General features: G+C 38.8%; 1 protein-coding gene across 1 annotated transcript in view; it reads right to left on the bottom strand.

Annotated features, from left to right (window-relative positions):
• The window catches only part of EEFSEC (eukaryotic elongation factor, selenocysteine-tRNA specific), a 119,900-nt gene that overhangs the window by 27,527 nt on the left and 69,798 nt on the right, over window positions 1-22,575 (bottom strand). Inside the window, exon 6 of the mRNA XM_051788918.1 lies at window positions 13,792-13,948. Coding sequence (XP_051644878.1) covers window positions 13,792-13,948 — 157 coding nt within the window. The remainder of the gene's footprint in view (window positions 1-13,791; window positions 13,949-22,575) is intronic.

Below are 22,575 nucleotides of genomic sequence, written 5' to 3'. Positions count from 1 at the left end.
GTATGTCACTGATTTCTCAGACCTGCAATTCAGTAAGAGCCTGAGTTTTATATTCTAGTCATCTTTGTGTGCAAATACCAAGTCTGAGAATGAAAATGCAGCAGTTACACACTACACGTGCAAATTATTTATGAGTTTCTGAAGACAGACCCAGTGTTCCAACCGCTCTGATTACATCCACCTTTCCTAGAGACTCCGTACAAGCTGCACACTCTGCTCAGCCAGTACCTTTCCTAAAAGGCGATGTGACACCTCCTGAGCAACTTTGGAGCAGATGAGGTTATACCATGGTCAGGAAAGCTCCCCGGGGATGTCAAGAAGGCTAACCTAACCTTCTGAGATCCGTATAAACAAACAACTGAACATGGAGAGCCTTGAACCGAGGGACTGCTGTTTACCTAACCCCTGAACTGCAAAAGACATCAATCCCTGCCTTATTAAAGAAATGCATACGCTAGCCAGGCATGCCTGCTTGATCAGCTCTCTCCCATTCACAGCTTCTCCGGGGTCGGAGGAAGTTCCAACAGGCCCTGTTCCATAAATAAAATCCTTCTGGCTGGCGATAACTAAATTGTATTAAGACTGGCTCAGACAGCTTCAATTAGAAATAATCGGCAGGGGTGGACTAAAATACCCTCCATCAATTTGCTTACAGCTGGTCTTTTCCCCCTTTTCCTCCCCAGACCAATTCTAACTCCCTGGTTCAATGAAAGTACCACTGAACCCATAACATGCTTCTACTTGTTCTATGTGTAATCCACATGTATGTGTGTCCTGACATAAAACCCAAATATCTAACATAAGAGTAAAAGCTTTAAATCAACAGGTCTTTAACAGAAAATTCCCAACCATCAGCAAGCAAAACCAGGAAACTTCAGAGTTTGAGTAACTTCCCCCCTTCCATGTTTACAAGATTTCTCTCGCTTCTTAACCTCCCAAAAAGCAATCATTTGTGTATATTACAAATCCATCCTTTCTTTACGAAGATTAGAGAAAATAAGATTATTCAACCAAACTCATTTGCAAAACTCTATAGCACAGTCTTCTTAAAAGTATCAGTATTTATTAGAGCTCAAAATCTTACAGAAAAAAAGACATTTAAAATCTGTTGTTAATCTGCCTATAATTTTTTCCAAATGTCAAATCAAACTAATTTTTTCCTATGCTTATAAGAAATAAGTTCTAAAAGAGAATCACTCCTGCTTTTGCTTCAGCATACATTTACTCTGAAACATAATCATTTATTAAAGAGTAAATACTAGTGAATTTCACAATGATCAACTGGACAGAAATAGTCAAGTTATTATATTTTCACAGACGTGAGAAATTAATTTGATTTTTCATAGGACTAAATTGCCAAATATTAGAAGTTACACATATTTTAGTATTTTCTTAATAACTTTTATTTCTATTTGACCTTCATATGGCGTGGTCAATGGAAAAAGGTTCTTAAAAATACTCAACTTCTCTTAAAAGGAAGAGAGAAGCTCAACACAGCCTGGGTCAATAAACCCCAGCTTATATTTCACTTCAAGCAAAAAACAAAAAAATCACTGATAATTTACTTAATAAATCAATCCTGCTCTGAAGGTGCACAATTTCAAGACAGAAAAATAAAACTCACAACTAAATCCAATTACGTTATATCCTCAAACTACTTACTTAAGATAATAACAAGAGAAACATAAAGAAAAACTAGGGGAAAAAGCCAGGGATTGGGGAAGCAGGCATCAATTTCCACATCAACTCCAGAGGGACTATAATCTTAGTACATCTTCTGAGGAGGTACTTGTGAGAACAGTAGATTGTAATGAGCCATGAAAAGAAAATTCCCAGTCCATGATATAGAGCCTGCTCTCATGTCAGCAGGAACTTGCATTCTTTAGCACATTTTCAGTCCTCGAAAACGTCTTCTTTCTCTCATGCCTGTAGTGTTAACCTGGCACACACTGTTTGGCACAGCCCATGTCACCACTGTGTTGGCTCGAAAAGATAATTCATTGCAATCATAAAGAGAAGAAATGCATATTCTTCGTGCTGTATTCATATTTTAATACCAATCCTGATGAGTTGATACTTCAGGAAGATGCAGGCAAACAGTCCCTTGCCTAACACACCATGTATCAACTGGTCAGACTAGGGAGAGAGGATGTTGTTCTTTCATAGATGGAAAACTGAGAAGGTAAACAAATATATTCAGGAGCAAACACATACCTGGCAGCAAATCCATGTACTGGATTAAAATCCTCAGGTGCACAGCAAAAGGCTGCACCACACAATGTTCTTCATTTACATACAATGACACATTTGAGGGTGAAGTAATGTGAAGTAATCGAAGGGATGGTACAGGTCCATTTTCTCAGGTCAGGTTTATGTAGTTAATATATTTACCTTATAAAAAAATCTAAAAAGCATCTAAGGTTGCTCAGAGTTGCATGGGCAAGGACAGTTGGCAGAGGAAGGGGTTGCAGGAGTAAGAAAAGGCAAATGGCTAAATAAAGAGAGGGAATTGAGTGGGGAGGGGAGAATAGAGAGAGATTGGGTAAAACATAAGAAAAATTAAACTGGGTAACTCATCAGTTGCAACAGGAAAGAACAGGTTCTCCAAATTATCAAATTGCCTTCATTTCCTAATCTATAATAATTGATGGGATGGGGGGAATTGAGGGCTCAGAGGTTTAACAAAAATATTATCATGAAACATGTAGCACAAAAGCATGCAATATGCTATTCCTGTGACTGAAGTTACAACCTCAGGTATTACAGGAAAGACTTTTCTAAGCAGGACGATGGTATTCTCTACTTTACTTATAACTTTTATTCTAGGTACTAAGTGCTTTTAAAAATATTTTCTGCAACTCTTTTTTTTTTTTAAATGTAGTAGTACTGTACCTACAGGCAGGAAATGCTTTTGTTGCTTATGTATAACGTTATACAAAATCATGTTACAGCAGAGCCCCCCCTATCAAAACAGGTCTATTGAAGCTCCAGTTATTTCCTATTCTTTATTAAACACTCAAATCCCTTTGTGAAAACACAAACCAAAGGCTGCTTTGCACAAACTTCCTTGAAATCAATGCCCACTATTAAGAACAACTATTTTTTTTGTCCCCAAACTCAAAACATGGATCAGCCTCTCAAGGTTAACATCCTTGTCACACGACAGTTCTCATCCACTAAGCACTGGCCACTGTTGAGAGTCAATACTTCAAATAGCCTAGAATTTGCAAACCACAAAGCTCTATGCCTCCAGGAAGCCCCCATGGTGTATGTTTTTACTCAGACTTCAAAAAGCTATCAGAACAAACACTGGTGGAAAGGGAAGGTGAAAGGCCCAGAGGATGAACGATCAAAATCAAGTAAATGAGCACAAACAGTTTACAGAACGGGAGAGAAATTTCATTGCAAGAGGGCAATCTGAATGTGTGAGCAACCATTGTGGAGACTTTTAATAAGATGGAAGTTATATTAAAGGCTTAAAACCTAAGTATTTTCCACCCAAATACTGCAAAACCATGAGTGAGAACTGTAACATCCAAAAACAGTAGCATCCCGTTTCGTGCACAAGAAAGCAGAAATAAAGACGAGAAAATAATTTCTTCTTTGGTATTGCATAAATAAACTACTGACCTGGGAACATGATCTAGACTACATGGCTTCCACCTCCTTGCTCTACATGAACAAGAGGACTCTTACAGAAAGCTGCCCACTACAAGTAGGACAGAGCGAGTTCGTCCTGAACAGGTCACCCCAAAATCCTTGCTCCACCTGTGCACAGAGTATTTCAGTCATCTCTCACCAAAAAAAAGTAGCCCTTCAAAGTAAAATTCCACCTTAAACATCTAAAGAAGCAATTATAAATCAGACAAGTCCCCTGCATGTTTTTTTGGAGAATTTAACAATCAGATCAAAACATACCATGTTTGGGCAGTTCAGTCCCATACCTGAATCCACAAGGATCCTCTGAACCCCTCACATTTGGCTGTACTGACATCAACCAAGTCCTAAGCAAGAAAAATGACCTTTTCTTCTCAGAAGGACAATGCTCAACTGAGCAGCAGTAAAACAACAGAAATTTTTATGATATCTATATTTTGTTACTCTTCAGGACAAACTGTACTTTGTCCCTTTAGTACTTTTTTCAAGGGACACGCTGAAGCATCCCAAACCTGCAGAGGCAAATATAGTAGAATTAAATTAAAAAAATAAAAAGATATTCCCATTTGTTCTAGGAGATACAAAGTAGTACTGAATTACTATCTTTTTGATGCTCTACAGTTGCTCAGCCAAACTCCATAGCACATAATAAAAACCACTGTTAGCTATATTCTTTCTCAAGAGAGAAATGTTTTCACACTTAAAATTACTGCAAGAGTGTATTGAATGTGCAAAATGAAACACCTAAAAAGAACAACAAAAATCCCAAACAAAAGGTAGCACATGCATCCTTGTGTGCAGGATGTGTGGTACACTAAATTTCTATAGTATTTCACGGAAGTAAGGGTGATGGTGTTGTTCCATGCCATGTTCTTCTAACCCAAATTGTTCGCAATTTCAGGAGCACAAACCCATTGACATCAAAATTAAATGCAGAACTTGCTTTCTAAGGAACATGATATTTGGTTTGTAGCAATCGTAGCAATGCACCTCCACTTATAAAATGACAATGCAGCAGAAATTTTGAAACTTGAATATAGTTCTACTCTGCAATTGTGAGTTTATGGAACTTTACAACCATCAGGTATGCAAAACAGTAGGATTGCTTTAACAGAGGAAATAAACTTGTCCATTTCTTCATTTGGAATATTTAATTTTGCCACCCACCAACTTGTTGTGATTTTTTGCTTGTTTTTCCCTTTTTCCTTACAAAAGGTAACCTTCAGTAAAGGAATCCCATTGAACAAAGGATTTCCTAAGCATGTGAGTCTTGCCTCACGATAGCCCTGTGGCAGTTTACATAACGGGAGCACGGAGCCAGGAGGCATTAGGTAATTTGGAAATGGTCACCAAGCAAGTTAGGGGTGACGTGATGGCAAATATGAGTACAGAGCACAGCAGCCTCTTGGCCACATCCACTGCAGACATGTCCTGCCAGTGAGCTGGACTGTGCAATAGGGTCCAAGAGCTTACAGCTGCTGTTGTAATTATTCAAAATTCAGCAAAGTAACAGCCCTAAAATATGCAAGATGCTTCTTTTCTCCCAGGGAATGCAACTTTCCACAATAACTACATCCCCCCAAAATAACAAAGCCTGGATTAACTGGAAAGACTTATGACCACAAGAGACTCTACACAGAAGCAAGGTTATTATACACAGCAGCACTTCCAGCTCTCAGTTTTACCACAAATCTCTAGATAAGTGCACCTCTTTCGAAATCCCAGATCCTAAACACACGCAACCGAGTGCAAATCTCAGTTTGTTTAATTTATGTATCTAGCTCTTGTGGCTTAGAAGAATCTTATATATATATGACCTGAGTTTATCTAAGGAAAGAAACAATCTTTACAAACTTAGGGGTTTTTTTAATGAAAGGAAAATCATTCTTTGGGGGCTTACTATCATGAGTACTTTGGACAGCTGACTACCAATGTCACTGCCAACTGAAACAACAACTGTTCAGTTTCAAAATACTTGTAAAAACCCACAGTCATCCCCCAAGCTCTCCCCACACTATCAGATCCACATTTTATCCTCAAATTAAGATAAACAAATTCTATTATAGCATCTTTCTATTTTGCAACAGGGATTTGAAATTTAACTTTAGGATAACTGGTAGAGCAATTGCTGTTCTTGGAGGTAAAAAAGGAAACTTAATTAGAATGCACTTGGAGCAGACTGTTTTGGCAGCCTAATTCCCAATAGCCTCCATCTGCAGAGGGCAATTTCAGGCACAGAGCTAGACTCGATTTTCCCTTCAGCCCTTCCTCTTTCCAGAGCTCACAATACAACAACGCTAGAACATCCACAGGTCAGAAAAATCCACTCTACCTTGCACACCCCTACAGCAGCCTGAAAATGTGGGTAGAAATATTTGAGGACAAAAAAAGCTGGCACACAACTTCAGAGATCCAGAAAAACGGGCAGGGAGGACAGCAGCAGTAGCAAACTGGAATAAAGAACAGAAGTAAATGAAGAGGTAAGAGCATTAGCAGAAACTTAATCAAAGTGGAAGGATGCTTGATATAGACTGGAAGCTAATATTAAGAACAGAGAATGTATGTAAGTGATTAACAGGTTGTGGGTTGTTTGTTTTGTTTTATTTTTTCCCAAGTGGAAAGATTCTGTAGAAGTAAGGATACCCTATGGTCAAACAAAACCCATCTGCTGGAATTCTTTTTATTTTCTTAATAGGATTTTTTTTCCATAAATAGCACAAATAATTGATTTCATATTTACAGCAGGACTCCAGTGAAGTGCAAAAAAAAAAAAAAAGAATTAATTATCCAGTGAGGAGAAAAAAGAACTCAGTACAGGACAACAGGTCAATTACAAAGCATTACCCAAAGCCATCAAAATTTTTTGTGTGTGCTAGTGTGGGGAATATGCAATCACTTAACTGGAACTGGTATCAGAACACATCTTACAATGGAAAGATACTTAAGATATTCTATATTCTATTAAGATATTCTATATTCTAAAGTTTTAAATGCTTAACTTCACCACCATAATACTCTTGTCTTTTCAAAGTAATTTTCTTTATAGGTTGAGGCAGCACCTACATCCTTACTGCTTTCCACATGCAAACAAAAAGTTCAGAAAAACATGCTCTACAGAGTAGAATAGAAATAACAAACTAAACAGGAACACAATAGCCAGCAAAGCCCAGAGTGAAAGCTGTTTGCTTTGAGGCTCAGCTCACACTTGTGCAAGTGTAAGGTGCTTTGCTACTCAGGGTAGCAAAAAGAGGTCAGTACACATTGTTCTTCACCACCATCAAAGGACTGGTTAGAGAGCAACAGGACTTCTTCCTGAAGGCCACCCGTAGCCCTGCCTTCAAAGGGTGTGTGATGGTCATTGGTGTAATGTGACGAGTAGGAATGAAACACTGATTACATTATATGGTGTAGAACCACCAATGGTCCTTCCATTGCATTAATGACACTTTCATGAAGCTCCTCTTGCATAAGAATAAAAAGGGTGTGCGGGAGTAAAATAAAAGGCTCCATTTAACTCTTTTCAATGACCCAGAAGATGACTGCTGTAGCCTACACTGTACCCAACACAAGGGCTTACACAGGAGTTGGACTTTTTTTTCCCATAGAAGCACTCAAATGTTGCTACATCACCTGATACCTGATAATTCCCTAATCCACATCTGCTTGATCCCAGAAGAACAATCTGTTGTGACAGACAGTGTGCAATGACCATCTGCCTCTGAAACCAACCTTGCAATGAACACATCACCCCTCCAGAGCTCCGAGTTTACAGACTTCATCCTGCAATTCTGTCATTACAGTCAGGACCAGGATCTCCCAATACCAGCGTGAATGAGGCAGACAGCCAGTTAATAAGTTAACACTTCCTTGACTTCTGTTTTCATTCAGAAGGAATATGCATAAATCTTGACTTTGATTCCACAAGAACACTCTAAGGTCAAAAAATCTGGATATTCAGCTCCAAAGGTCAATAGGAGCTTACAGGATGCCACCACTTAAAAGGTAGGGATTGATTCTTTCAGGCCAACCGTTTGTGTAAATGCAGTACAAATTCCTAGTTCCTATGTGGTCACCAGGACTTCCACATCACTACCGTTTAATCTGCTCAAGAGGGGATCATAAAAGGAAGTGATGCCTCCCTGGCAACAATCCTCTTCCAGCCTCTGTCCATACAACACCAGCCAACTTTCACAAAAAGGAGAGAAGGAGATTTATGCTTGAAGTGCCCCTCAAGGATTTTAGGTTTTGTTTGTTTTAGAGGGCTGGGGGAAAGAGACTGTGAAAGAACAAGCAGAGCTAATCTCCAGCTTTTAAATAAAACACAGCTACACAGATTTCTTCGCCCTTGGGCTTTTGTTTTTCCTCTTGACTGAAATCCTGCTCAGCCTCACCTGATACTGACAGGGATGGCAACCCACCAGACCCTTGCAGCCAACAATTTTTTACTTTCCTTTATTAAAACAGGAGCCAGGCTGGGAAAACAAGGACATTAAATGTGCCTAAATTCCATTTGGCCTAAGAGAAGATTATCCTATTCTAATGCAACACAAGCAAAGAATTCCAAATGTCAAGATCTCCCACAAAAAATATGCTGCTTAGTGACAGGATGTTTAATTGTTCTCAGTGCAATGAAAAGGTTTAGACTGCCCCATTCCTGCTGATGTCAGTAAGGAGTGTCCTCCAAATTACAAAGTTGGGAATATGACATTTATCTACAGTCAACCATTTAAAGCTTGTCTCCTACAGTTGTTAAAAAAAACCCTCAAACCCCTAAAAGTAATATTCCACAAATGCCAGCTACAATGGTGTGTTGAGACCTACCTGAACAAAGTGAGATATGTCTTGAATAATAACAAAAAAATCAAATATAAAAAAAATCAATTAAGATAGTTCTTAAGGGGAAAGTTAGAGAAGCCAATGTGATACACAAATTATTTTACTGTTGCATTTTTCTATCTTTGTGTAACTTTCATCTCCCTCATGCTATTTAACCTCTAGTTGACCTGTTTGCTTAAGTGAAGTGCTGAAAAATACTTTAAAACATTTGAATCCTACTTTTAAATTCTCAGTTTTTACCTGGAACTGAAATTATGCTGAGCAGTGCTGTTCACGTACATCTCTTACATCAAGGCTTTCCCACTATGTCATTAACTAATTTGCAAGCCAGTGTGGGATCTCATCCAATGAAAAGTGGCAAAACATAAAAACACCAAGGATGTGCCACTTCCACAATACCCCAAGAAAAACCCCACACATTCAGCGTTTCCAGCCTTAATTTCACACTTAAGAATATGAAGGATTCTCAAGAATAAGGCTTGATTGCTTAATTCTTACCACTTTATGTCATCTTATACAGCACACTGTGTCCTGAGTTAGGGAGCACATCCGTGCTATTACTTCAGAACAGGCTTTTAAGGCACATTCAATCACTCTACCATGACAAGCAGGGGAAACAGTGAGACACTGGTCCTCTCATATACAAGAAACACACACAAATGCAAGGCAAAAAACTACAGGCAACAAAAGGCACAAAGGTCACAAACAAGTTCATCTTCACCTGTTCTAAGAAACTTAAAACTACTGTTATCCTGTATGGGTAAAAAGAACAACAAAGCCAAAAAGCTTGTCTTCCAATATTCTCATTTGTATCGCTTCTTATGAAAAGTATGTCCTTTATTATATTTAAATTTCCTCAATTGAGAAATGTGTTCAGCTCTTACAAGTGTTAGATATGCACTGCTTCTTTCGCATTAAGAAATAAGGTAGCTTTTAACTCTAGTCATGTATAACAATTTTTCGTCAAAAAGAGAAGAGGAGAATTGCAGTCAAACACATTGCAGTGCCTCAGAAAGGATGAACACTTCACTAGACAGTAAAGACACAGGAAAGTGAACTGTGCCTGACATATCACATATGCTCCAATCAGATTTAAAAAGTTGCCACATTTTACAATAATCAAGCACAAGACAAATGCAATGTGCCCAAACCAATGAAATAGGCACATCTAGAGTCAATCTTTCAAAAGATGTCATGACACACCTCAACAGATCATGATTTTACAAACCAAGCAGAGTTTTACAGGGTCAATTCTTGGGTGAGAAACAGTTACACAAAATCTACAATGAGCACTAAGTTATTCAAGTGATTCACTGAACTTTCCTCTGAGTTTCTTATCAACTGGCATGACATTCCTTGGTGCAAGGTATGTTGAAATAAGCATTTTCCAAATCCTGTCACTGTTAGCTTTTATCTTCTTTAGAATAAGACACTTAAACATATAGTTCCTGCCTCTCCAAACTTGTTCTTGAACAATACTTTTCACTCGCTTACCTTATGCAGTGTTCCATGTACAACTAAAGCAGCTGCCACGTATCACCCACCTCGGCCAAGAGCACTCCATCAGTAGCTCCCTCCCTCATCCACACACACACCAGCACAACTTTAAAAGCAGTGTATTTTAAATTGCCTTTCAAATCCTGTTTGTTTTTTAAGCAGCTTGTTAAATTAGGTAAAACTCTTGTGATTTAGAGATTATGTCCTCCTTTTTATGCATTTGATCAACAACAAGTCTAGAAAAGAAGCATCATCCTGTCAATTAACAGGCCTTGAAACTCTGTCCTCAGTTAAAGCACGAACAGCTCCACAACCAAGTCCTACAGAATAGCAGGTCTGCCAGCAAATACTTAAAGAAAACCCACAAAACTAGATGCTGCTGTAAACACTCTAGAAAGTAGGTTATATCTTGGCCTTCAAGCAATGAAAGCATGCTTGGACACAGAACTAGAACTGAGATGAAAGAAGTACATGGTTCTTCCACTCACCATGCTGCTGCCTGTCTGTTTTAACCTGACACAAGCACTTAGCAAACATCCAGGCAAACTGCACACGACTGTTCTCAACATGGAATACATCATCTTCCTGTGCAAAGATGATTTGGCAGAGCAAGAAATCTCTGATAAATAACATCTCTCAATACTCAAGCTACACTTTGCTTTATTTCATGCTATTAGCTTTGCTTCCACCTCCTTGGACCACCCTAAGGGATTCTTCTCCGTTATGCTCTTCAAATACTTGCAGATAATCATATCTCCCACTTAGACAACATTTAGCCAAGCTTCAAGCATTTCTTTTCATCTTCTTTCCCTCATAAATCAATCCCTTCAGTCTCTCCAGCATTCTTGTTGCTCTTCCCTGAATTTCTTCCAAACTACTGACATCTTTCAGCAACTAAAGAACTTCCAATTGCATGCTGTACTCTAGATGTGTTTTTTTGTACTCTAAAGAAAGATAATTAAGCCTTTTCAAGAAATATTAATGCTCCAAGCCTGGAGTAAATCTAAATCAGAGATTACATTATTTTGTTTTTTTCCAGAATGGATAGTAATTATCCCCATTTCACAGAGCAGACGAGCAGAGAGAAATATCTGACTTATTGCTGCACACAAGCAGTGCCAGAATAAGAAACAGATCCACGTTCTGCCATTCCCAGTCGTGGTCTGCCAAGTTTCAGCCCACAGACGACGTAAGACAACGTTCCCAGGCTGTGATCTACAGGCAAACACAAGTCATTTCCAAGTGAGTCTGGAACAACACTTGGGGAGCCCAACACTTGCTCACGTGAATGGGCACGGTGCTGGAGGCTGTTGACACCAGTGGGATCATGAAACACCCTACAACCTGCCATGGTCTGTAATTACCTTCAGCAGTCAGGACACAAAGCTCTGATATATCTATTTGATTTTTATTGCTATGCAGAGGTTTGTTTCTAAAACCAGGCGTCAGCTATCATCAGGTTAACTACCCAAACCAGCAACTCAATTCCAGAGGTTAAGACTGGTTTTAAAAGAGAGGACTGACTGACTGCCAGGCTGAGGCAGCACAAAGCAGTTTTCAACTTGGGCATTTCCTTCCCTCCCAACTCCCAGATACATTTGCGAAGGAATCATGGAGAAATAACTTCAGAAAAATCAAAAAGAGATCTTCACAAAATAAATCTGTAAGAGAATGTATGAAGGAAAGCAAGGATGAAGAATGGGGGAAAGGGAGAAAAAAGCCTGAGCAGTTAAATTTAAAAAATAAAGCAAAAACACCAAAACCCCACAAACAGGATGCAGACACATTAAAAAAGCAACACTGATCTAACAAAGGAATGTGAACTGCAGTTGACTTAAACAGCATCACAGCAACAGCCCTCCCCCTACACACAGATCTCTGCAACTCTTAAAGACATGGGGTTTTAGGCTCTTCCAAATTCTGTGTTTGTTTCCCACTGCTTGATACTCTTAGCTTAAGCTAATTTAACTTACTGCCTTTTCTTTCCAGACAACAAGAGTACCTAAGTTTGACCCAGACTAAAGCAAAGCAAACTAAGTTGTATTATTCTGCCTACTTTAGAGAGGTATTAAATTCTAACATTCTGGTACATATTCTTCTCACTGAAAGAACAAACTATAAAGGGCCCTCTGTTTCAAGGTCTCCTGTTAAGCATCTGAAGAGTGTAACCAAGATTAGATAATGAACACCTCTGTGAAAGGTATCATTTCTTCCCACAAACTCAATCTACAGAGCTAAATGCCATTCTCTAAGTCTATATACAGTTTTCTTAATGTAACTGATGGTTCACAATTACAGTTCCTGCTTACATCCTCAATAGTGTCAAAGACTACTTATGAGGCTTCTCCCTGTTCCAGGAAGAACCATTTCCTCCATCCAAAATGTGGAAATGGCAATGTAAATGCCATCCTCCTGTTCTCTTTCATCAAACTTTTGTGGCCAGAAGAGAAAAACTATGAAGAACATTACATTTTTAAGCGAGATGTTATCTTGATTTTCAGCATTAAGGCCATTTACAAATAATTTCACCACCTACCTAAAGGTACCTATCTCAGTGAACCCTTACAAGCATTTTTATGCTAGAAAACTAAAACCATACATGTATCTAGTTAGGGTTACTTTAAATATTATTCTTTAAATATGCACTGTGCTGACTAATTATGGTCTCAGACCTATTTGCAAAGTCTAGCATTTGGTGACAAAACTGGAATTACAGCTAGGATAGAATACAGATTTTTTTTGTCTGGTCAGAAATTCTTATCTTGTAATAGGAAAAAGAAAGGAAATTTGCAGAGGGTCAAAATTAGTGCAGTTGCATCATGTCCCAAGTTAAATGGAAAAACAGTCCCTCTTCAGCAGGGAATCAGGAAACTTTACCTTTCTCTGTAGATCAATTACTATGAGATTGTTTGCTGTCATAGAATATTAGGACTTTTTTCTTCCACTTGTATAATAGAAGTAATCTCACTCATCTCTCTAAAGAGGGCAGGGAATTAACTAGTGACAAATAGGCTGAAGACACTACAGAAATACAAAAAGTACTTCCAGTATCATTAAAATCTTATCCCACAATCTGAGTAAAATGCAGCACCTATTATTGCCTTTTGAAAAGGCTCAGAACTACTCTCCTGTCTCAAAAGAAGGAGGAAAAAACCCCAGTAATGACACTTATAAACTCTAGCACCCATCAGTTCCCATGCCCTAACCTAAGGAAGAATAAATCCTTCCTGTAATTCAGCAAGGATGAAAAATACAGTCATATCATAAAACCAGGAGACACAAGCAATAAAAAAACCTCTCAAGATGTCCAAAAAGCCATTTATCAAGTAGTTTTTGCTTGAGGCAAGTTAGGTAATAACATGCAGAACAGAGTCAATTTAAGGAACTCACATCCAATATACTATATTTAATAAGTAGCTACAGGTAAAAATGATTGCAGGTTTGCTTTCCTTTATTTGTTCAGAGGGCTCTGGTGCAAATCATATATACATTAAGAGAGGAGAGATTACCACAAACCTTTCTGGGCACAGCATGATTTCTATGTTACTGCCACTTAACGAGAAGTCATTCTGAGACCCGAGTTTGTTGACTCAGGAGATGTGGCTTCAGGCCATTCAGCCTCACAATATAAGTCACAGCAACCATCATTCAATTAGAAGAGGTACCACCAGATCAGTGGTCCAACTGGGTATGAGCAGATTTCAAAACTTCAGGAGACTACTGGTAACACTTAGACTTGCAATATGGAAGGATCATCTACACTCAACATAGATTTGTATTTGTTAACTCATAAGCACCTACCTGGAATTCGGATTTTAAATTTACCACTTTGTCCAAACCCACCATCTATTATTCCATCTTCTCCTGTAGATAGTTTCACTTTCAGACCCACAAAAATTTGGATGTTTGTTTCCTTTTTAAACAACGAACGACCAATCACACTGTAGTCGTCCATCACCTGTGAAAGAAATAGGGATTAATGAGTCTACAATCTAAAGTGACAAGAAATTATTTGTGATACACTCTGAGTTTGGTGACTTCTACCACCCTTTAAAAACCATTTACCCCCAAATGAACAAAACCCTAGACAAGTCATCTAAACTGCTGAGTTTAAGGCAATTTGTGTATAAAGGCATAGATGCTTGTACAAAGTAGCATATTCCTACTTTTACCTCTCTTCTCAAAACACAGGAAGAACAAAATAAGCTGTAAAGATCAGTTAATTAAAATCTTTCTTCTACTTTGAAACCTTTCCATGAAAGTCACTTAAGTACCTATGCTCACAAAAAGTTTATTCCATTACTTATCCCACTGCTAAGAACATTATCACCTGCATGAACATTCTTTCTCTCAGCTCCAGACCTGCACTCCAACAGCTACACTTCCAAAGAAATGACAGTTTCTAAATAGAGCCTTTTAAATATTCACCTTTACATACATATTGATTTGTTAAACTAAAAGCCTTATGACCATTGTATCCAATTTTAATTTCAAGGTTTGTAACCCAGTGGGAAGAACCATTCCAAGTTGAATTCTTAATTAAGCTATCAGGAACAAGAGGCAGCAATGTTGGCGGGTAAGGCAAGATAAACAACCCTCCCTTAGGCATTACAAAGTATAAGGTGCAGTCAAGTGAGCCTAATCCTGTAGGTGTGAATATCCTTGTATACCTAAAGCCTGGAGTTACTCTACCTTGTAGACACGGAAAGAACATTTATTTATCGGAAGAAATATGGGGATATTACTTAAATCTTTCCAAGATTATTTTCCGTGGTAGAAGTTGCAACTCTTCTTCATATCTTAGGAGCCATTTTTAGCTACACCTAAGGGGTTCAAAGACCAAAGTGACTTAGAACAGTGAAGAACTATAACCAGTTTTGAACGTTGCCCTTTATTCAGTTTAAACAGTGACTCACAGTATTGCTGGTTTATTAAGCAACTATCCTTCCCTGAAGCCTCCTCCATAAACTGTAATGCATATACAGACTCAAATCCCTATGATTGCTATTATTTTGTTACATATATACACCTCTATTTTAATGCCAATCTCAGCAGGGTAGTAAACCTAGCATCAGAAATTTAATTTTTGTTTTATTTCAAACAGAGCTTACTAGCTCAGCTATAAACAGCCTTGAAAGGGCTGCGCAGTATTGCAGAGCACTGGCAGGACCTCTCCCTACCCCAGATCACATCCAGGATGAGAAATATCCAGAGCGCCTCTTCCTTCTTTCTCGTGGAGGTGACAAGAGGACAGGCAGCTCCGCTCCCAGCTGGGCACAGTCAAACCTGCAGGTAACAGCACTCAGACGTCTCAACAACATTCTCTGCTCAGACATCCACTCCTCATCTTTTCCCAAAAGGCCACATTCGTATTTTTTTTATCATGTCTGTCCTCTCCTATTGCTTCAAAATAGCTGGTGAACCATTAATGGCAGTATCACTGCTTGGCAACCTCTGGCTTAAATTTAAAACTGAATAATGTCTTTTACTAAAGCCCCTGATAATAGGTGGCAGTAGAGGTGGAAGATAAGCTTTCAGGCACACTCGCCTTTCTTTCAGTCTGAAACAGAAGACTAGCATAAAAAGAAGCTGTTAATTCCAACCTGAAGAAGCACTTACATTCTCTAAACCTTCTTCCTTTTTTCCAGTTGCATTAGCTGGAGAAATAAAAATATTACTTCTTCCTATAAACCTTTTATTCCTAAAACAAGAATTTCAAAACTCCATCCCTATTCTCCACCGCCAGCCATGTGCTTCTTTCTGCTGTGTTTGAAACACAGATGGTTTCTTATGCTCCACTGAGGATCTTCCATATAACTATGATTTTTGTAGTTATCTCTCAAAATGGTACAGGAAACCAACTTTAAAGGCCACATAAAGATCTTTTATTTTTCCAAGAGCACTTCAAAGTTATCTTTAACTTAATTAAAAATGGAATTACAGGGTGAGCAATCATAGTGGACTAGAACAGTTCAGTTTAGAGCCTCCCCAGCAAGGAAGAGGCTCACCAGCAACTCAAATGATTTCTGTGAACAAGTGTCACAGGCATCACGGACCTTTGAGTAAAACAGTAATGATAACCTATAATTGCTGATTAGAACAGCAACAGAATCTATTACCATTTAGTTATGCCACACTCTCTTAAAACCTTTGATTTAAAAAAAGCCCTTATCTTTTATAAGGAAATGTGCTTTTTAGGATCTTGCTATTGTACATTCAGTTTAGGAAACAGACCAAGGGCTCCAGCTGCACTGCTCTTTTCACTTTAATGGTCAACTCATTAAAACAAAAAACTCTCCTTTAAGTGGTCAATATGTTCTGCTGGTATCATCACGACTCCTTGGACATCTCTATAGGCCATTACAAACAAAACTGCTTTAGCGGTGCTGAGATAATAAGTGATCAGTGACTTGCCTGAGTGGCTGTTTGGAATAAAACCTCTATGACCCAAAGTCTCAGTCTCATGCACTGAATACTGTACACCCCATCTTATGTTGTCCATCACCTCCAGTTATCCTATCATCAATTTATCCCTGACAAAGACTAAATAATATGAGAACGCCTGCTGTAACAGGAACTAAGATAACTTGATCAGTCTTCGCACTGAAATAAATGAGTGTTGGAGAGAATTACTATGAAGGATTTTCTCAACTTTAAGATTACGTTAGAAAAATTTAAAAAAATTAATTTTTTAGTCTAGCCCTGCTTTGTAAAAAGCCAGAGAAATGCATGTTGTTCTCTCCAACTGAAACGCCACACTTCCAATTACTTTACCAGCAATTTACCTCCGATCGTGGGATTTTAAGTTAATCCCTTTTGAGTTCTCAGAACATCTACAATGCCAATCATTTGGCCTATTAGCTGAACAGCCTTTTGGGAGAGCTTTCTGATTTTCTCTCTTTTTTTTTTTTGGTATAAAATATTATGAACTTACAAAGCCAAACACCACGAAGACAGTAAGGGATACGCAGTCTGCTCTGAAGCAGCAGCAAGGGGCCTAGCAACGAGGGCAGACTAATTTTATTAACTTCAGGGAAACTTCAAAAAGCTTTAGGGCTTTAATGCCAGACAGAGACGACCCCAAAAGTCAGTTTAAGTGCTGCATAAACAAAGGATTAGGGCAAGAAAAAGCTGAAGGCTCCTTGCATTTCTTGTTTATATTGTCATATGACCTAGTAGGAGTGGGAGAGGGCTGCCTCTCTGACTTTAATCCCCCATGGTGTACAGTGGCGTTTCAGTTCACTGACCTACATTACGATAATATTTTTTTAAATTTATGGGCAGAGGTGCAGCATCAAACTCACTTAAGGACTTTAAAAAAAGAAAAGGGGCGGGAAGGGAAAAATACCTAGAAGAGAAATTTTCTGGCTGGTATAGTCTCCCCCTCTCACTTAGGTTAGATCAGCAGCTTAGAAAGGGATTTCAAGTTCAAAGGGAACGTCTCTGTTACTCTTGTTTTATGGCTTAGACCAGAGGACACAATAGCATTGAGTTTATGAAATATCCCTTCCCACTTGGCTTTTGTGTTTGCACAAAAAAAGTAAACAGGGTTTTATAACCATAGGCGAAGTATGTGCATCTCTGGCACATAACCCTTGTGCTAACACCAAGAAGTTCACAGTAAAAAAAATAACCAACTCTCACTCCCCATCTCAGCACTGCTTACCCGACCATATACTTTTTGCAAAACCACAGTTCATGTTACATGTGTTGGCATTCAGTGCAAACCATAGTATAATTCCAAGGAAAAACAAATTTTGTGATTACCCTTTGAGCAGGACAGCAAGTTATACTGTCCAGATTGTTAAACCACACTCCTGTTTAAGATAACTTAAAAATGAGTGTCATCTGAACACCCTCTCAAACAATCCACCACACATTTCGAGAGCAAATAACTCCCATCTCTTAAAAACATCTATAGGGGAAAAAGAAAAAAAGCATATCAGAATAGAAACACACAGGAGGAAACAAAGTGGTGCCAGAATGAGACGGAAACAAGGAAAGGTTTGAGACAGAGAAAGCAGAAGCATTGAATATTAAATAGTAAAAAAGATACACAGAGAAAGAATAACCTTTTCTGATTTAATAAAAAATTATATGGGTTTAAAAAGAAATAACTTCTTAAAGAAAGATGGAAACAAGCCTAAGGATTATTCTCAGCAAACTGATAAATGGTCCACTGAAACCAAAACAGAAAAACAACAGGAGAGGAAAAAGAACAAAAAGAATCTATGACTAACACTGAAAATATAAAGTATTTTTATTACTTTTTTGTACCTTAGAAAAAGTACACTTGAGACATCTTCATCATGATCAGTGACAGCTCATTTATTTCTAGAAAACAGTTTCAAGCACTTTCCATTTCTGTGTCAGAAATGAGAATATTTTGGAGACTGCAAATTCTTGTTCTTTTTAAAAACAGTTTCATGCGTTGAGAAGACGACGGCACATGAGGCCACAAAAAGGGTGAAGGAAAAAGAAACTGAGAGGATTTCACCAACGATCAAGCTTCCAGCTTTTCTGACTATACAAAGACTTGTAGCTTATAGATGGTTACTGAGAATCAGGTGAACAACTTGGTACAAAGAAAGAATGACTTGGTCAGCCACAGCTTTTTCTCAAGGGCCTCCTTACAGCAGCATAAAGACCCTTCTTTCTGCACTTCCCTCCAGCACTAGAAGCTTTTGCCTGTTTGCTGGGCTCCAAAGACCTTTCTCACTGTCCTCTAAGCAAACAATAAACTTCTGCCTCTGAACATCCATCCATGAGCAAGGAATGGAAATGAAATGTCTTCATGTCTCATTACTGCTGTTCTACTAGAGCAAGAAGCCATCACAAACATCTCTTCATAGCCTTAACTTGGTTTTCAGATGTTTGTCCCACCTCTCCCCAGCCTACCTTGCTTGTATCCAACAAACATTTTCCTTTCTCTGCCTTTCTGAATAAGGGGACAATTGCACTTGAGAGTATCTAACAAGCAGCCATAAAATGCTCTTCTTTTTGCTGAGCATCCTGTTATCACTATAGCCTTGTAAACCCAGTAGATAGCAGAAAAGGAGTCATGAATACTGATTCAGGACAATGAGTGAGAAGTGCACGACTAGACTGCTTTAGGTTTTAAAAGCTCTGTACTTACCAATCAGCATTCTTCAGGCATTCACAGGGTACCAAGATGGTACTAACTTCATTATACACCTTCATAGTGCAAGTTTCCTTCACCTCTATTTAAAATTTAGAAGGTTTGAATTAAAAAAAAAACAACCATAAGCACTAAATTCCTGACACTGTCTGAATGAACATATTAATTTCACCAAGTGAGAAGAGACTGGTTGATGTCATGATTTTATTTTTTATTAATCTGTGTTGCCTTCTCTTTATGTAGGAAAAGCAACATCAACAGATATGGAAGACAGTAGACTAAAGGACTGTTACTACACCATCCATCTCCAGACCAGCCAGCCCTGGCTTGCTATACAGATTAAAAGCACTGTGATGATTACTATTCAAGAAAAATAAAACAAAACAAGACACAGGCTGTTCTGTAGACAAGATGATCTGTAGATGCAGAGGTCTTGACCTGGCCTCAGAAACAGGACACAGAGAGGATTGCCAAGCTGAAGAGAGCTCTGAACAGACAGGAGGACTCTGGTGGATCTCTAGGACTTAAGAACACACAGGCACTTTCTTAACTATTTTAAAATATTTTAACTGTGGTGATCTCAGGTTCTGAGATCCTAAAACATCCAAAAGGAAACATCAGTGGGACCTGGCAAACTTAATTTGGAACAGTGCATAGACCTGGCACACAGCAGGAGGTCAAGTATAGCAACAGTAAATTAATTTGTTTCTAAAGGAAACTGCCCACAAATAGCTTGGGGAGGGCAGGGGGGAACAAAGAGCAGAGGCTTACAAAACCCTCACTGGAAATTAAGCAGGCAACAAGGACAGGACAGGCCTGGAAAGAGCTACCTGAGGGAGAGGAGAGAGTTGACTGACTGGACACAGACCCGCATTCCCTTCTGAAAACCTCACATGGACATACAAACATCTCAAGTCCGTCCCCTCCCCTAATGATCTCTAACCCCAGGGTGTGGATCTGCTGCCCAAACCCACCATCTCTTTTGGGTAATAGTTTCCTTCTGCCATTTGGCAACAAGTTTGTGGAAGGAAGCAATACAAGCCTGTGCTACACTGTTGAATATTTGTGACTAAAACCCACTGAGGGTGTACAGTAGAGGGATGGCTACAGTTCAGCAGTATGGAGGTTGAGTTTTACTTTATCTTTTTACTTTAAAAATGCCTAGGAAATTACATTTATATAAAATCTAAGTTATTTAAGTTGCAGAATTGGGCACTTAAGAAGTTAAGAAATGCCAGATGTCCATACAACCTTATTCCTGTCCCTCTTTGATATGCCCCACGATATACTCTTTACATGACCACATGCAAAAAAATTTCAGAGGAACCCTGCCTTATTAAGTGCACAGGGTAGAGGCACAGGGGAACAGAATTAATGTTGCATAGGCAACTGTAAATCTAACTTTCAAGTTCTTGATTTTGCAACCTAAGTAACATTCTTAATTTATTTTTGTATCCAATAAATAAAATGGTGTATTGCTTGCCTTGCTGACAAACTGATTCCCCCACAGGTGACTCTTACACAACCTCAGAAAAATCAAGACCAGCTGTCCACACGCTTGCAAGACCCAAAAGCATGTCTGCATTTTAAATTTAATAATATAAATAATAACCATAGGTGTTACTCAAACCTTGCAAAATTCTACTATCCAGTCATTGGCACAAGCCATTCCTTTGCTGGTTAGTGAACAAAACACTAATTTTTTCATATGGGGAGCAAGCAGGTTCTCTGATTTAGCTGGTACACTTACGACAAATTTATTGTACTGTGCTAATCCATATGCTGTGTCAGTCAGCAAACATCACCATTCTTTTCTCAGCACTGTTCAACAGAAATAGTATTTCTGTTTAATGAGCAGACAGTTCTCCCTTCCCCCTTTCCCCACTAAGCTTCTCAAACTCTTTTACTCTAAAACTAAACAAGAGCCAATAAATAAATGCATCTTTTATATTCCTATTTTACAGTGCATTTTAACTAGTGAATGTGCTCTGCACTTTTATTCACCTGATTGCCTTCATCTCTGTATTATTACTGTATTTAGCATACCATCAGCAGCCAAGCAGAACCAAACAAACTCATGTTCAGACTTCAAAGCAGGAAAAATATTAATTGTGGCGTCTGCATGTTTACAGTAGATGATGGAGTGACATCCACCACTTCTCCCAGCAAGAGCCACAGAAGGTTCTGCAGACAGCCCAGGTCACTGCCTGTGCCTGCAGGCTGCACTCACTCAGATTTCACAGTTTGGCCTTGTTCCTCACTTTGTGCCCGGATCAGTCTGCACACCGCGGCAGTCACCCAGAAAGCATCTTTACCTGGCTGATGCAGAGTTTTACTTGTTATCCTGCTGGAACTGCACTGTCACTGTAAGGAAACAGCAGATGCAACAGTAGTCCTAGTAAGCCAATGAAGCCTTCTTTCTTAGGAATAAGTTAGATGGAAGAATCTAACTATCCAAGCAGGTAATATTTAATTCTTTTTATTCCTAGCAGCACTGCAACCATGTAACAGAAAACTAGAGGAACAGTATTTCTGTGGTAAATATTTTAAAAACAGTGTATAGGCACAATTCTGTGAAACAAACTCTGGTGTTACTCATATCTGGAAAGGATTCAGTGGAAAAAGTACCAGTGTTGCTTATAAACAATCCACTACTCGGAATGTTTCCAGACAAGAATACTTTGTTACTTTCACATTAACTTACTGCCTCCCCAAGCAATGGCAGCTTCCCCAGAAGTCGGGTCCCATTCCTTTATGAACCACATCTTATGTTCCTATTCACTCATATGCAAGTTCATTTTTCCTCCTTTGTACCCTCCTTCAGCAATCTGGTTAAGTGTGTGGCTGAGCTACTACAAACTTGACACGTGCTCAGTAACTAAATCCTGGTGTTTTCATTCATAAAAAAACATAAGGAATTAAAATACAAAATATGGCTCATAATTGTTTTTCACAACTGCTGCTTCTGAAAATGTCTAGCTCCCCAAGAGACAGTGTAAGTCATTGCTGGTCATCAACAACCTTAATAGCATTTTCTCAAACTTCCTGCAGTTGCTTACTAGCACTCCACAATATCTCATCCTTCTTCTGAAAGGCCAGTAAGATCTGTGAAGGTGACAAAGACCTTTCATTTGACCACTCAGGTAATGCACTTGCTCTAACAAAGCTCTTCCTATCCCACTAAGAAGAGAAAAATCCTAACACTTTCAAAAGATGCTGAAAGATAAGCTTTCTGTCTTCCATTCAAGCTTCAGAAGAGATGTCCTGATAAAGATCTTGATAACTTACCCTGCTTTCACATCTCAGCTCCTGCAACAATACGTTTCTCCTTGGGGACACTAAGATCACACCAATATTCAAACAATTAGTAACATGCTGTTATTAAGCAATAAGTGATCCTTCCATCCCCCTAGAAACTAAGCCTGCTGGCTACGTGATGGCCTCAG

Source organism: Manacus candei, unplaced genomic scaffold (genome assembly GCF_025592945.1).
Source record: "Manacus candei isolate 608988 ecotype Guabito, Panama unplaced genomic scaffold, ASM2559294v1 h1tg000025l, whole genome shotgun sequence".
NCBI lineage: Eukaryota > Metazoa > Chordata > Aves > Passeriformes > Pipridae > Manacus > Manacus candei.
Note: the sequence above shows the minus strand (reverse complement) of the source record. Positions and strands in the feature narration are given on the sequence as shown.